This window comes from Plectropomus leopardus, chromosome 1 (genome assembly GCF_008729295.1).
Source record: "Plectropomus leopardus isolate mb chromosome 1, YSFRI_Pleo_2.0, whole genome shotgun sequence".
Taxonomy (NCBI): domain Eukaryota; kingdom Metazoa; phylum Chordata; class Actinopteri; order Perciformes; family Serranidae; genus Plectropomus; species Plectropomus leopardus.
The window spans coordinates 6796321-6812859 of NC_056463.1; the positions used below are offsets into that span (position 1 = coordinate 6796321).

The following is a 16539-nucleotide window of genomic DNA, read 5'->3' on the forward strand; positions in this document are numbered from 1 at the left end:
AATTATAGTTTCAATGATTACAACTTGCCCGTCCCGGCTTATAAGTCAAATTTATTTTCCTCCGCTGTGACGAGTCAATTAGCAGTTCCTCATCTTACTAAAGTTAATTATTAATAGAATCTTATTTGCATTCATAAATAATTCTGTGCAATAATTAATTAGAATAATCAAGGCAACAAGTGATTAACAAACGAATGTGTTCATTTTTCCCAAACAATTATGTGTGAGCAGCCGTGCAGAGCGGGACGGGATTAGATGTCCCTGTCAAACTAAAATTAGAGCCGTTATCTTACACTATTAAATTAGACAAGATGAACACGGAGGAAAACATTCACAGAGGAAAAGTCAATCTGAAAGAGAGCGCTTTAACTTTAACTATTGTCCATTTGCCTGGGAAACTTTTAAAAAATACATTATTTCCATTAATACTGGTTAAAGTTATATGTTAGCTTGCTAATGTCGGTTTTAGATGTTTCTCTAATTATTTGTACATTTAAAGGAAATGTAAAGTCTTTAGAAATCAATCCTCCTCGTCCACAAAAGTAACTTTCCCCCAGCTATGTGCTCTCCTGTCACATGACACCTTTGGGTGTCAAAAACAAAAAAAAAAGAAGTGTTTTTTTCTTATTTCTGACAGGGAAACAAAAATCACAATAGCTGAAGAATTAACAGATTCCTTTTTCATCACACAAAACCATTTGTTTCACTGGTAATTAAAAAAATAGCAGAGCAAAAGTGGAGCTTTTGAGAAGAAAATGTGATTGCCAAACCTGTTAATAGCAGAGAAGAGAAAAGAACGTCCACACACTTGATCAGACTCCCGTAAATATTTAATTTAATTACCACCGAGGTGACATTCTTCATCAGACAATTTAATAATGCAGACACAGAGTCTGCATTCGATTTATGTAAGAATAATTTAGTGTGCAGACTTTGTTTTCCCTTCTGTTGTATTATCTCTTGCCCTGTTTCTGGATTTTTGTCGTCTGGATGTGAAGCATTTGAAGCAACTTTCTGAACACCTGTTAATATAGTGACATAATGTGGTAAAAAAGTAACATTCTCGTTTAACGCTACAAACTGAGACTTCAAAAGTCGCCACTAAATTTCTGTCAATATGCAAAATAATCTTTATGACCTTCATCACAGTGATATTTACTGATGTACAGTGTTTCCGTTATATTGTCCACCCCCGGATGTCGAGGCGCCTGTGAGTCCACAGAGGTTCAGTTAAAAAGACAGGCACAACATTGCTTTATTGAAGTACTATAGTGGTCATTCATTATTAAACACATGCAACTCTTACAAAAGTCATATAACCAACTGTTTACACGTACAAAGATCCTTTTTTTTAACCCGGAACAGATGATAAAAAATAGGCTTGATGTGTTCATAAAAAACATCTTCAAAACTTCAATTGAGATTTAGACCTTTAAAGGTTCGTTAACCTCACCCAAATTAACACATTTGTGATTTCACTTACATTGGTCAAGTATAAGGCAGCAGCAGTCTGTACAAAGAGCAACTGAGTGGAACGATATCTACACAACGCTTTGTGTTTTTACCAACTTCTCGTATTGTGGTCTCTCTTTATAAGGAGCCAAACCGTTAAAAAAATAAATAAATACACTTTGTGCTTTTGGTCCACAACCACTGTGAGAGTCTGACCCTTGACCCTGAGCGAGGGGTGGCGGGGAGGTCAGACCATGTCGGTGTGTCCGAACACGTGCTGGTCGCGGCCGGGCGGAAACTGCTGCGTCCAGTCGATGACGGCCGGTTTGAAGAGGCCACAACAACGCAGCTGGAAGAAGGACAGCAGGTTCCGCACCACGCCCAAACTGCAGAGAGACGATCAGTCAGAGACGATCTATAAATGTAGTTTTTGACTGGAAATGACTTTGTAGAAAGGCTGCATGATATGCACAAAAAAGTCATTGAGATATTTTGTACAGATATTGTGATTCTAGTCGCTATCTTAGACCGATTAACGTTTGCATTTTCATTTTCACTGAAAAAATATCTAAAATTATGTGAATTTTTCTGGGGTTTGTAGCAAACAAGCTTGTTCTCTTCTGTATGAAATAATATTTGTAGGGTGGAGGATCTACGCAATACTGTGTGTAAAATCTTTTTCTCAGTAATGTGCAAAAACATCGTCAACCAGCATTGTTTAGTTTTGTTCAATCTTCAAACATTTCAACAAAAACGATTAAATTACAAGACTGCCTTTTATATCTTAACAATGACAGCACTTCTCTTCACGTGAGAAAAATGTCCTCACGACCTGAGTTGCAGCTCAGGAAAGGAAAGTGAGATCTCCAGCTTGTCAAACCAGAATTTGAGCAAATACATCAATCCCTGCGGGACTTTAGCTCCCCTAAAGTCGACATGCTGTTCAATTCTCAGCGTTAATTTATCTCATACAAACTGAACCATCCCTAAACTGATGCCTCAGACAACTCATTTTAATTCATTGTGACTGAAGTCAACACTAAGAAAGGCTGCAAAATGGATCACAACTTTTCAGTTAAGCCATTATTGAGCTTCAGTAACCTAAAAATACATAATTTAATGTAGAATAAAATTTGAAAATGTCTGAAGTATAGCTCACGTTTCATGTCACTTTAGTCCTGATTCAATCTCAAATCACAGCCTAGGATTTTTGTACTTGCACTGAGATACGCTGAGAAAAAGTAATAATATAGAAAATGAGCAGCACACATTCAAAGCTCAAAGCTCTCTGTGGATGTTTGCAAACATCAGCTCACACGTCCTACTGCCCATGTTTCGTCAGCATAATTAATACTTCTAAAATAGTGATTTAAGCCTTTTTAATACGAATTAAGGCCTTATTTAAAGATTGTGATGTGCACAGAAGATGCCAAACAAAATAAAATACATTTATAAAGAATTTTGCAAACATTAAGAGTACTGCACTAAATAACGACTAATATCTAATATCAACTCACTTGTATGGATTCTGTCTGAGGGAGGCGGATTGTCGGAGCTTCCTCTGGTGGAGCGTCAGGTTCATCCGCTCTGCTGTGGTCAGTCCCAGGAAGGCAATCTGCTCCGAGACAAAGGACAAACATCAGTCATCACGAGGACACAACAGACGCTCATTGTGTGTGTAAACAGAATGAGATTTAATCTGCTGGCTCAACAGGTTTGGACTCTCTTACCACTCGTTTGAATATTTCCATGATTTTACATTTTCAAAGATGAAGAGACAGAAATCATTATAGAAACAGGAGACTGTTTCTAATGGACACTCAACACTGAAATAATTTTTAGCAGTTCTTGATCTGCATCAGTTTCGTGTTTCGCGGAACACACACACTTCCATTTTTTTTGAATGTATGAATCCACACTGCTGCGTCTCACGCAGATCAGCCACAGTCACGTTCAATGAAGTGTTATCTGCACAGACAGCCATTTAAATCACGCTGACATCTCGCCGTGTACGTATTTGAAGTTGACATTGAAATTATAAACCATATCTACATTAACTGATCAAGGATCTCAGTCCGTCTGTGGATCTATACGTACAAACACTGTTGATTTCTTCCCTTGAAGCTGACGTGAAAACTGTTTCAGTTCAGTAAATGTTTTGCTTTCAGTCAGCTTGGTAAAAACAGGTCAGCACTGTCCACTCAGCTCCCCAGGACATGCTGCTGACAGACGGCTGAGACGTTTGCAGAGGACAAAGTCAGTGTTGACTGGATGACAACTGATGATTTTAGAATTGTGTACTGCAATAAATATGGAGATTTTTTAAAACCAATAATATAATTTGTTATATAGTATAGTTTCTGTTATTTTCATGCTTTATCATTAGGATTATTTTGGATATTCTATTCTAATAGGCAATCTAAATTATTTTACATTTGCAAGCTTTTATATGACTACAAAAATATCTAATTTTATCGAATCAATTAGTTTAATCAATTAAAAATATTTCATTTCTAAAGGCAGATAATTCCGAGGTCTCTCTTCATTTCAAAAGGGTTAGAGAAAACAATTTTCATAGGTCAGCAGAAAGTTTTTTAACAGCCTCTAAGCTGCCACTCGCCTGGTAGAGCTGCAGCAGCAGGGTCAAGCCGGACCAGCAGGTGTGATAAAAGGCCAGCAGGAAGACGCTGAGCAGCCAGGGAGAGCAGCTGACCAGGGCAGAGACCACGCCCCACAGGCCCTGCTCCTCATAATGCAGCACGCAGTGAGTCGACCAGTCTGGGAAGGAAAAATATACACAGCCAGTGTAAATATAAAACTGTGTCTGATACCATCATCACGCTCTTAGGTCATATCACTCACATGTGAGGCAGCCGTAGAACATCCAGGCTCCCATCAGCATGAGGGACAGCAGAAAGAGGACAAAGTAGTGATGGTTCCTCGCACCTGGAAGACAACAAGTGTTTCATGTGAAAGATCAAAATTCAAAAGTATGCACACGTGAAGGAGCTGATATCGTAACAATAGTTGGCAACTATAATAACTTATCACATTTTAATAAGTTAAAACCTGCATGGTGCATGCTCAGATACATTAAATAAAGTTATACACTGTGTAATAACTGCAGTTACTGATGGTTAATTAGTTAATGTAATATTAATTGAAAGAAAACATTTTTGTAGCATCAATTTGTTGTAATTTTCAATTTATGTCATCAAGCATATATTAGCAATCTAGTCACGAATAATCTCTAATATGAACACAGTTTATTCATTAGCACGTTTTTGTGCTTTTGTTGTGTCTGTTGTCCATATTTCCGAAACAAACATTCATATGTAAAAGAAAAGTATTACAAAAAAAATATTTCTCACTACGTCCCCTAATAGTCTTGTTTGTTCTTTAAATTAAATTGGCAGAATATTTTTTAAAAAACTGTTTACAGATTTTGATCAAATCGTCAACTTCATGATTTTTAAGATTGTGCAACAGGACAATTTAATTTTTGTTCTATAGTACATATCCCTGGCCCAGTCTCACCAGCACGTGTCTTAATGCAGATCCAAATGAAACCTTTTCAGTTACTAAACTAACCCATTTTGAGAATTGTTCATGAATGTGCGCTCAAACTAGAAACAGACGTTACTGTATTTTTTGACAGCTGCTATCACTTGTTACTTGCTACAATCTGTCGTACCGATGCAGCCGTTGATCCAGATGGAGTGGTGATCCTGCTTCGCCACACAGGCGTCACAGTAGAAGCAGTGGTTTGTTCTCATTGGTTTCTTTATCTGTGAAAAATGTCAAACACAACAGGCTGTTAATGTCTGCTTTGATTAAACAGTGTAAAGAGTGAAGGTTTTGCATTCAGAGCCTCACCATGCAGGAAGTGCAGAATATTCTGGGGTCCAGACAGCCGGCTTCAGCCAACATCAACACATTCTGATAACACAAACAAACACACCAAAAAAATGCAGTTATTTGTCTGATTTTACATGCAACATAATATAATCCAGCGTCTAACTTTTAATGGCCCTCTCACCATTTTCTTCTCCTCTTCGGTTGCCTTGACGAAGCCTGGGTCGGTCCTGCAGGAGCGGAGGTAGTAGTAGAGCAGAGCTGTGGCATTCAGAGTAAACAAGACCTGAACTGTGGCGCTGGGACCATGTGGGGGTCAAAGGTTAAGAAACTCTACATTCATCAGATGATCAAAAAGGTGAAATACCAAATATTACATTAAACTGAAGGAAAATTAGCTGCTGAGTTCACCAGCCAATGATCACAGTGAATACTTCACTGCACCACGTTTAACCCTGCAGTGTTTTCTCAGCAGTCACATCTCTGTTTACTAAAAAATTACAGTCACAGGGCTTTTCTACGCCTTCAACTGATGCAGACTTACTACATTACCCAGAACCACGAAAACAAACCCGAATGACGAGAAACCATACTAAAAGATGCTCACATGAAACAGATGAACAAATACGAGGAACAAAATAAAAATAAAAAATAAAAAGGGTATGACAGTTCAGATTTGGGGAGGCAGTGGGAGACAGGTATTGGAGGCTTTTAAAAGTCAGCATGACAACATGCCATACTTTAATGTAACCTGTCTTATAGCTGCATTGCAGAAATTGGTCTTTTCATTGATTCTGATGGGCTGACCTGATGAAGGATCACTGGTTTTGCCTTTAAATCTCTCTCCTCTGTGGGTGAGAGGATGCAATGAAACAAACTCTCAACACAAATGTTGCGTAACTGTTTCAAGGTGTTGTTTCCTTCAAAGAAAGGATATCTGGCAGGAACCAGAGGCACCAGGTGACGAGCATCCAGAACACTGAAGCCATGAGAGCCGTCGCTGGTAGGAGAGTCTGAAAGGCCGGACTTGGGAAGTTCCTGTTCAGAAACAAACATTTTTTTACGACATGCAGACGTAGCTCATGAGCACTGGAACAACATGGGTTTCTTTATTCTTTCTCCATTCAGGACCGAAATGTCATGAGACCAGCTCAGTGGAAATGTGTCCTCACCTTGAGGCCAGATTGATCACACCTATCACACAGGCCAGCAGGATCCCTTTGAGCAACCACGACTCTGAGTTCATATCAACTATGGCGCCCACACTTCCAAACATGGCAGTGCAGAGCAAAAATTGCAGAAAGACCTAGAAAATATAACAGTACGGTGTTACACTTAGATTTTTTTTACACTTAGAATTTACTAGAGACATGCAGTCATGAGCATGTGTTTACCCTGTATCTGTTGACAAGCCGCAGGCAGCGCGAGTTGGAGCGAATCCTCTCCTGTTTGACGTGGTTGAGCATGTGGATGAGCAGTGGGCTGTGCACCTGGTGGGCCAAGTCGATGGGCGTGTGACCCTGCAGACAAAACATTAAAAACACCAGGGACATAGGCTTCATTTATTATATATATTATATTATATATATTCCACAGCACAGCTGTCATTATTTCCAATCCAAGGCCACGCAGGCGTGTTATACAAGCGATCATGAAAGGCAAGCCCCTTATACGTAGGAGCGGCAACATATGAGGGATTTCTGGGAGGTGATTTCTTTGATTCTGAACTTTCGGATGATCGGCTCAACTTTTGAAGAGGTGATGTGATGCAGTAACACCTCTTGTAGCGCCTGCTGCATCATGTCCGAGAGAGCCAGTCCCTACTGACAAGTACATAACACTTTAATTTTTTTCCATTGCAGTTTTGTGATATATGGATTTTTCAAATCATCTAAAATACCAGCTCATGCAAGCATAAAAACTTCTTTGCAATAAATGGGAGTTTTTTTTAGTTGATGTGTTTCCATTAAGCATATTTTACATTCATAGTTTCAATTTGGGCAAATTAACCATTAATAAAAACACTCCTACTATCTGTGCACTAGAGGGTTCAAATTTCCATCTTAATGGAAGAGCTTTTCAGTTGTCAAGCATGAGTTATACATTGAATTGATTTTAATACCCTCAGAGTACTTAAATGCAGCTGTACTACCTAGGAAAATAGAAGTATTGCACCAGAACTCTGTTTTACCACCCCAACTGTCAAAATTGCAAAATATAACCAGTGCTTTTGAGATACTGATACATTAAGTATCCTCTTCAACATTTTACACTGGCAGCAAAATGCAACATTGATTCACTCTTGATGCCAGATGGTCACACAATTCCAGTGACATCTATTTTTTCTCAGCTTGCAGAGTGTCCAGACTTCCTTTGGTCATTTAGCACTGAGAGAAATAAGTTTCTGAGTAGTAGCATGTGTTTCTCACAGTGTGACAGCAGACTGGAATCTACACTGTAAGACTTACGTTGATGTTTTCTGCGTCCACGCTGGCCCCGGCCTCCAGCAGGATGTGGGCGGCATCTACATTTCCTGCCAGCACTGCGCAGTGCAGGGGAGTGTTCCTGTTCACTTTGTCCACAGCACTCACAGAAGCGTTATTTTTGATTAAGAAGTTTGTGGGTTCAGGCCTATGAAAAAAAACAATGTGTTTATTTTTCATTAACCTCTCTGGAAACTAATGTCCAGAGGTCATGAATTTACTTCAAGTCTGTATAAGATGCTTAACTTATTCTACAGACTAACAGACAGTTAGTGTTTTTACATCTGAAGACCTAGTTGTTATACTTTTGCTGTACATTTTTAATAAAGCCACAAAAATATAAAAAAAGAAGCTATGATGCAGACACCTTTTTTTCCACATATCATTCCCATCTTTTCTAATTTGAATTTTTTTTCTCAATTTAACACTGTGGTTTTATGTAAAACATCCGGGCAGACAACATGATACTTTCAGACAAACCTCTTGTAACTGTAAAAATCATCACAGACAAGACTTCAATTTGCAGTGTCATTATATAATAATATTTGGGTATTCACAGTGGGGTTTAAAGTTTATCTATAAAGGATTATGGTGCTTACCCGATAATCTTCTGGGCTGCCAACATCAGTGGTGTTTGTCCATTGCAGTCAGGTCCATCGACTTCCTGCAGGCAAAGAGGCAAATGAGAGGATTACCAACCAGGAAAAATAAACTTGCTCCGAGCGACCTCTACTAATGTGATGAGAAAAAGCTGTTAACAGAAGTAAAGATGTTACGGCAAAGTCCAGAGTGTGTGTGGAGTCTGACCTGTCCTTTAGCCATAAGATAAGCTGCGATGGCCATGTGCTGAAAGAGGATAGCGAGGTGGAGAGAGCGGTAACCTTCTCCGTCTGCGATGGAGGGATCTGCTCCGTATCTCATCAGCTGGATAACCATGGAGAGGTGGCCCTGCCTCATCATTGACAAAAACCACAGACAGCTTTATGGAGGAAGCACTGAAGAAACTAAATTACAAAACAAGTCGACATGCAGAAGCAAACTGCATCATTCCTGTTATGTTTCATTTCAGCTGTTTCAGTTGTTATGCAGTTTTTACACACTACCAAAGAACAAAGTCTCCTCCAGTTCTGTAAAAATATTATCTGCGATGTCTCAAAAATGAGAAGTGGGAATCCATCAGAGATGCAGTGTTTCAAACATAATAACTGCTAATTTATTCATCCATCCATTATCTTCTGGTTATCAGTGGCTGGGTTAAGGGGGAAGCAGGATAAGTGAGCCATTACAGGCTTCCCTCTCCTTAGCAAAATTTTACAGCTCCTTCTAGGAGACCCCTAGAGGCCAGATGAGATATATGATATATGAATATTTGGCTGCACATGGACGTCCACACGGGGGGGTCCATGCAGACCCTTGTGGACGTGGGAGGATGATGACACTTATGTCACACGGACCAAAGGGGACCTTCGCGTGCACGGATACTATAAGCCTGATCCCAGCCACCTCACAGAGGAAACTCAATGAAGCCGCTTGTATCAGCAATCTCATTCTTTTTGGTCATTACCCAAAACGTATGACCATCAGTGAAGGTCAGAAAGTAGACGGACCGGTAAATCAGGAACAGCTCCCTCTTCACCACAACTGTCCTGTACGACACCCGCTTCACTGCTGACGCTGCACCAAACTGCCTGTCCATCTCACCCTCCCTTTTACGCCGACTCGTGAACAAGATCCAAAGATACTCACACATCAAAAATGTTTTAAGGGCAGCCTAAAGCTGCAGAAAACAAAAAAATCTGTTTTTATCTATCAACAGAGAAATGATAAGTAAATTATTAAACCAGGATTTAATAAAAATCTGTAATAGAAAAGCAAACCAAACCCCAGCAATGAATCCCCTTGTAGTCATTTAGTCACCTTATGGCCCAGTGAAGAGGAGTAGAGTTCAGGTCTCCTCCAAGCTGGTCAACTATCGACCCTTTAGAAATATAATACCTGTCAGGGAAGATACAAAGAAAAAAAAAGTGTTAAAACTAACTTCTGTGTCAACAGTTCATAGCATTTCGTGTTGAGATTGTTGTATATCAGCTCAGTTATCTCTATACGTTTTCTGGATGACTTTTCTGTAAAGCTGTTTATTATTGCTCAAAGCATCGTGTTTCATCTCAGACTCTTCTGTCAATAAGAAATGAAAAACCTGAAGTCCCAGAGGACGGGCTGACTGTATTAAAGCTGTTTGTTTTAATATGATGTTAAACTGACAGCTGCAACACCAATCCATTTAGAATTAAATTTACTCTGTGACTGAAGCAATTCTAATTTAGATATACGGCACGTCATGTTAATGTACAGAAGTGATTTTGATTTCAAAACAGAAACATGGTAGTAAATAATTAATTTCATCATGATTAATTAATGTCTCTGTATCTCTCTACAAACAGCGTCACATTCCCTCAAGCACACAGTACAATGTTTTTCCCTAATTTTACTCAAAGTAAGCAAGTAACAGCCTTTGGGTTTGGACAAATGTGGTAAGTAACCTTCAGTTTAATGTTTTTATGTTTACATTAACAGATTAATCATGTCTGTTTGGTACGTCTGTTATAATAATATAGAAATGATATCTGCAGGTCTTACTTGACGAGCTCTGAGCGGTTGTTGATGGCCGCCCAGTGCAGCAGGGTGACGTTCTCTTTGTCTGGCTGCCTGACGTCGTATCCTGCTTCCACCAGCTCCTTACAACGCTCAAGAATACCGAACCTGAGCGGATCACGCAGAGAAAGACAATTTATAAGCACACCATTAATAACTACTGGACTGATGCTTTAAGATTCACAGTGCTCCACATGAAAAACAACAAATAAATTAAATACAGAACAAATAATAAAATCAGCAAAACTACTGTTAAAGCAGGACAGAAACAATAACACATTTTCAACTAAAAGGCTCTTAGAAGACAGAAAACTGTCAAGCAAAATCAAGCTTATTTAATATCAGCTTCAGGCAGTGCTGATAAAGATCTGCAGCATGTAACTCCAGCTCGCAGTTCACCTCTGCAACACCTCGGTCAGACGTGTAATTGCTTTATTACCTCAGCTGAAGAGGTTATGATTTCGGTTCGGTTTGTCCGTCTGTTTGTCTGCAGGATTACAGAAAATCTATTGGCCTGATTTTATGAAACTCTGTGGAAACATGAAGCATGTTTCAAGGAAGAACCCATTATATTCAGGAACCGATCCCAATCACAGGGCAGAAACACATCTTTAAGTCCCCAAGAAATGAAAAATACATTTTCCCAGTTTTATTCCTGTGTCACTGTGCTAATTGATCATTTTTCTCCTGTAATACTCCAAATATATGAGAAAAGATCAGCATCATGAGCACTTTTTTTACATCAAAAACCTGTCTTTTATCTCTCTATAAAACCAGATAACTCAGTTTTGAATGTTTGATGACTCATTCGCACTCAGGGGTGTTTACATAAATTCATCCAGCCAAAAGAGACTCTGAGTAACTAGCTACACCAGTCATACAAAGAAACACTTCACTGTTTGGGGGTTGGAGTAGCTACGAGCTAACAGAGCACTATGGAGAGATATAAGGAGAGATGTGTATTTGGATATTAGTGGGCAACAACTTTTTCAGTTCTAAAATTTCAAAAATAATATGGCTGTTGAATTAATTCATCTGTCCCTTGTTCTCCTGCTAATTTACCGAGGGAGGTGTGAGTGTAGCCAACTGTGCTGCCTCTGTAGCTCCATACTGTATTAAACTATGCCCGCCCACTTTTTAGTGGTCCAATGAAATGCAAAGGATTTCACATAAATCTGTAGTGTAACTGTGCACCGCAAAAATATACGTTATACGGGGAGATACATCACAGTACAGAAGCTAAAGACGCTCTAACTTATGTTTCAGAGGTTCTTTAAAATCCAGTAGATGGTAGTAAAGTTCAATGGAGGCAAAAAATTGCTAACTGTACAAACACAATGACTCCATATGACAATCAATGTTCAGGGGAACCAGTTACCCTCTGGGGTCGCCTTCATGTCAAACTTCTCGAGAAAGCAGTTGTTATGGGACACTTAAGGACTGGTTTCATGGGGGAACTGGTGCAATTGTAACACTTATTTCTTAAACTAGGGTGTGGCTATGGAAATGTAAAATACACATTTCATGCAACTCACTCACACCAAAAAGTGAACTGTCTGAAATAAACCCCACCAGAGATACGAAGGAACTATATCATAACATACAGTATATATAGTGGTTTTGCTTTTCGATTTTCACATCATGGACTACTGGCTTTGACAGAGGTCTGCACGTTACGAACGCCCTGCTAGTTTAATCATTTATTTTTTTCGGTTCTGTTACTTTTTGAGATTTTTGTACATCTTGCATTATATCTTTGATACTATTTTCAGGTATGCTAATATCAGTTTTGTCTGTAATGTATATGAAACCTTTTGGGGAAAAAACGCACGTGGAGCACATTGTTTCCACTGCCAGGGTTTGTGTCAGTGAGATGAATCGGCAGATAAGAGCAGCTCCACATATTCTTTTCTTTTATTCTCCCCGTCTAACAAAAAGAGTGACCTTCGCTCTGCTGCACCTCAGCTCACTCATCAGTTAGCTGCGACTTCTATATACGAATCTCATCTGAAGCCCGCTGACAGACTTGTGTAGTCTTTTTTTTTCTAAGCTGCTTTTAAACAGGACAAAATGAATCATCGCCCTCTGACTGATAATTAAACACAGACCTCTGAAAGCCTTTGTATGTTCCTTGAGTTGCGTTGTGCAACTCCTGTGCAAACATGTTGATCAAGTGCTTGTCAGTGCTTAAAATTCACAGTAAAGACATAAGGGGTGTAGTATATTCCACAGTTTCTATATATTCGAATGTTATCTTCCTTAAACATTTCTAGTACCAAACTAAGGCAGAAAGTGTTTAGAGGTATTTTTTTGGACATAAACAGAGAAAACACAAACGGAAATAGAAACTACCATTTGAGAATCCGGTGTTTGAGGTTTAAATTTGAGGTTATGAGTTGGTCTATTTTACATTCTGAACTGGTTTTTAATTTAGTGATTGGTTGAAGGGCTGCAGCAGTTTTAGTGTGCTATCAATGTTTAAGGCCAAAAAAAACCCCCTATTTGCTCCTGCGTACCGCAAAAAATATTATCTGACAAACATTTTACAGGGTCATCTGCAAACTGAGAAAAAGAGGAAGTGTGTCAAAACATTGATGTGGTTGCACATTATATAATAGTACAATAAAAAACGCCTTTCTGTACTGTTATGAAATATCTTTTAAATTTTATTTTTTCACAACTTAGGTTTTATTAGTGTTGTTTGGGCAATAATTCCCATTAGTAACAGATTGGGAAATGAAGCATAATCTCTAAAAAGAAGTCCAATGGGTCAAAATATCAGATGACCAGACAGTTTTAAAAAAGAGTGTTTAGCCAAACTTATTTAAAGTGTACTGACTGTCTTCCTTCTTTGACAATTGTGGCATTGCATGTATGTGTACTACACATTAATGTCCATCAGTTGACTCAGCTAACTTTCCACCACTTACTGAGTCGCCTTCACTATGTCCCAACTGCCGCTGTCGTCCATATGCGACCGTCTCTTCGGCTGCTGACTGATGTCCATCCCCTGATCTGATCTTGACTGTCCGTGAAAAGTTGCCATGAAGGGGTGCGCCGCTCTCGGCCCGTGACTGTGAGAATGACCTTGATGTCCGTGTTGGCAGCCATCATGCATGTGGCCATGACCCTGCAATACATTACAGAAGGAAAACACACTGATTTGGTCCAATGTGGTCCACATGGAAACCTTAAACTGGCAGAGAACAATAGCTTTACTGATTTAAGCCAGTCAGACAATCAGACGCCCGGGGCCTTTAAGCGATCAGAGCTGATCACTCACTGTGGTCACCCAGCAGCTTAACATTTTCAACTACAGAAAAAATGCAAAACATCAGGATTTTGTGCATGAGCTGTTAGGATTAGACAAAAAACTGTTTATACTGTTCTATAAGGCTGCATAATACATCAAAATATTATTGCAGTATCCAAATTGCAGGACCCACAATGTTCTTCGTGTAAAATGTGTCATAACATACCATTACAAATAAAGCACTGTGGCACTACAGGGATGCCCTAAGCTATAAATCATATTTCAGATGTAAGAACAGAACATGCTAGCAAAAATCACAAAATCAGCTTTTTTTAAAACTTTTATTTCAGTGAAAATGAAATTTAAAAGCGTGTGTATCACAATCACAATTTTTGTCAAAATAATTGGGATATGATTTTTTTTAGCACATCGTGCAGCAGTACTGCCGTACATATCATCTCTGGGTGAATTAGACCAGAGTTAATAATACTAATTACTGAACAGGGGCTCTTTAAAGCAATATTGGATTTTGATTTTTATACAACTTTTCCATCACCTTGATAAACTCCCTTGATTTGATAAGTTAGTTAATTTAGTGCATTGGGCAAAAATATACAATTTTGTCTGGTTATTAGATCAATAAAGTGTTTCTCAACAAATTTCAAGCCCATACACTATACATCACGATATAATGTTATAAAATTAAGTGCTGAAACAAATAATTGACTGAAGGATTTCAGTAGTAAAAGTAGCAAAAAGTTACCATAACATTTGAAAATTAGCACAAAAATGAAAAGTAAAAACACAAAAACAATTGACCTGAACAATTTAAAAATAACAAATAGAAAAAATAAATATACAGCAAATTTTTCTGTAACCTTATTTTCAATATATAATTATAACAATATCCCATATTTTTTTCTAATAATTATCTCTCTTTTTTATTTTTTGTAATTAATTTTTAGGCAATTTTCTTGTCACCTTTAAATGCTTTCCTGTAGTTTGCTGGACATTTTATGCCAAGATGCTGATTGCTTTTTTGGACAGAAATTGAACCAATTTGCTCGGGTCTCACACGTTTAAATGCTTGTGAAAGGTGTCTGAACACATCACAAGAAAACTGATGTCAATCCAGGTTTCAAGTGTTAAATATACTATTTTTTCTATTTTGCCCACTTCTAGTGACTGCATGATGATTGTAATAAACATGTCACGTTATTTTGGAGATGTTAAAAGAAATCTGTAATTGTTGGAGGAGGCTACTTAAGATATATTGTTGTGTCCAGTTGCTCTTTAATTGTCAGAAGAGTTTAACTGCCATGAATGTGAGTTTAGGAGCTAATTTTGTATTTTGGGTGAACTGCTCCTTTACCTCAGCTGTCCCTGGCTGCAGTTCTCCACCCCCCTGGGATTTATCTGTTATTTATGTCAGTCTGGATGTTGATACTCATACTCTTGACAGTCTGCTGCCATGATCCGCACAGATGGCTAACTTAACATATGGCAGAGCAAACCTCTGTCAGCTTTCTAATGAGGATAAACACATGTGGATTTTAACACATGCAGCTAACGACTCTCGGAAAAACAGCCCGGGACTGAGCTGCTAAAGGGGATTTCAGTGTCGTAATACAAGACGAAAACAATAAAGATAAGTAGGCGAAGAAATGGTTAAACACACGCGTTAGCTGTCACTGCATTATCATGTCTCCCAGACAAGTCAAACAGACTTTCCCTAACGTGGACGTCAATATCTACACGAAGAAAACGAGCTAAATCTGACCGTTGAGGGGAGATTAGCGTGCTAACGTTAGCTACGGTTTAACGCCAGGTAACTAGCAGCGAGCTAACTACGCCCACCGAAGCTAACAGACTGACAGTTGCCGCGTCTGTGTCGATGTGTCTCCGTGAGGACAGGTTATTCCGTCTCACGGCAATTTACCGACAGCCTCAATTTAAACAGCAACCCAGCTAGTAAATGCGAACAGCCGGCGGAGACAATGGTGTTAGGACAAACTACGTCCGTCTGTTCTTCAGGTGTAACATTAACAACACAAGTAAAAGAAGCAGTTAGACAATAAACAGAAAAACCGACTCACATTGTCGTCCTCATTCCAGTCCATCTTGTTGTGAAGGAACGAAGAGAAAGTTGCTGCTGCTGATCGGGCGACAATCAACGTACAACTTCCGCTCTGTTTTTCAAAATAAAAGTCGCGACAACAAATTAAAACAAGCAAAAAAACAAAACAAAATACACAAATCAATTTGTAAGACAACAATTCTTAGATTATTAAGAGGTTAATTCAAAAGCTAGATGATGCCTACAGAGTGCATTGGCCTTAGGTATGCTATGTCTGTTATGTTTTTTCATATTTTTTGTCAGTATTTGGTAAGCTATATACCATACGAAGTTACATGATTAATATATTTGTTTCTTTGTCATTTTACAACACAGGATTGCACTATATATATATATGCACACACTGTATCTTCATCTTCAACCTGGAACACGCTACAGCTGAATCTGAAGCTGTCCAGCTTGATCCCACTAGGAGATTTTAAACTTATTTTCAGGCCACTGGTAAAAGTATCTTTGGAAACTTGTTCTTGTTTTAGTATTTGATCTGCTCCCACTTGGCATTTTTACCTAAATATTGTATAAGCTGTTTTTATTGATTTGTCTGTTTGTAAGTAATTGTTGTTATATTGTATGTTGTTGTTTGAAACAGGTCTCTCTTGAGAATTAGACCCAGTGTCTCAGTGAGATTACCTGTATAAATCAAGGTTAAATAAATCAAATTTAGATTATGTAGTGGTATGGTAATGGGAATTGTATGTACTATTGGT

The 16539-nt window shown here is 38.6% G+C and overlaps 1 protein-coding gene across 1 annotated transcript; it reads right to left on the bottom strand.

Moving 5' to 3' along the window:
- Positions 1–1225: 1225 nt before the first annotated feature.
- zdhhc13 (zinc finger DHHC-type palmitoyltransferase 13) lies at positions 1226–15848 on the bottom strand. The gene is made up of 17 exons (XM_042490854.1): positions 15792–15848; positions 13373–13572; positions 10428–10550; positions 9708–9785; positions 8598–8742; positions 8390–8454; positions 7776–7938; positions 6702–6827; positions 6480–6613; positions 6245–6345; positions 5492–5616; positions 5329–5391; positions 5147–5240; positions 4315–4398; positions 4073–4230; positions 2970–3067; positions 1226–1838 (listed from the first exon to the last, which is right to left on the bottom strand). Exons 1-17 carry the CDS (start codon positions 15813–15815, stop codon positions 1700–1702), a joined length of 1920 nt encoding a protein of 639 aa, XP_042346788.1. The 5' UTR covers positions 15816–15848; the 3' UTR covers positions 1226–1699.
- Between the last annotated feature and the right edge of the window lie 691 nt (positions 15849–16539).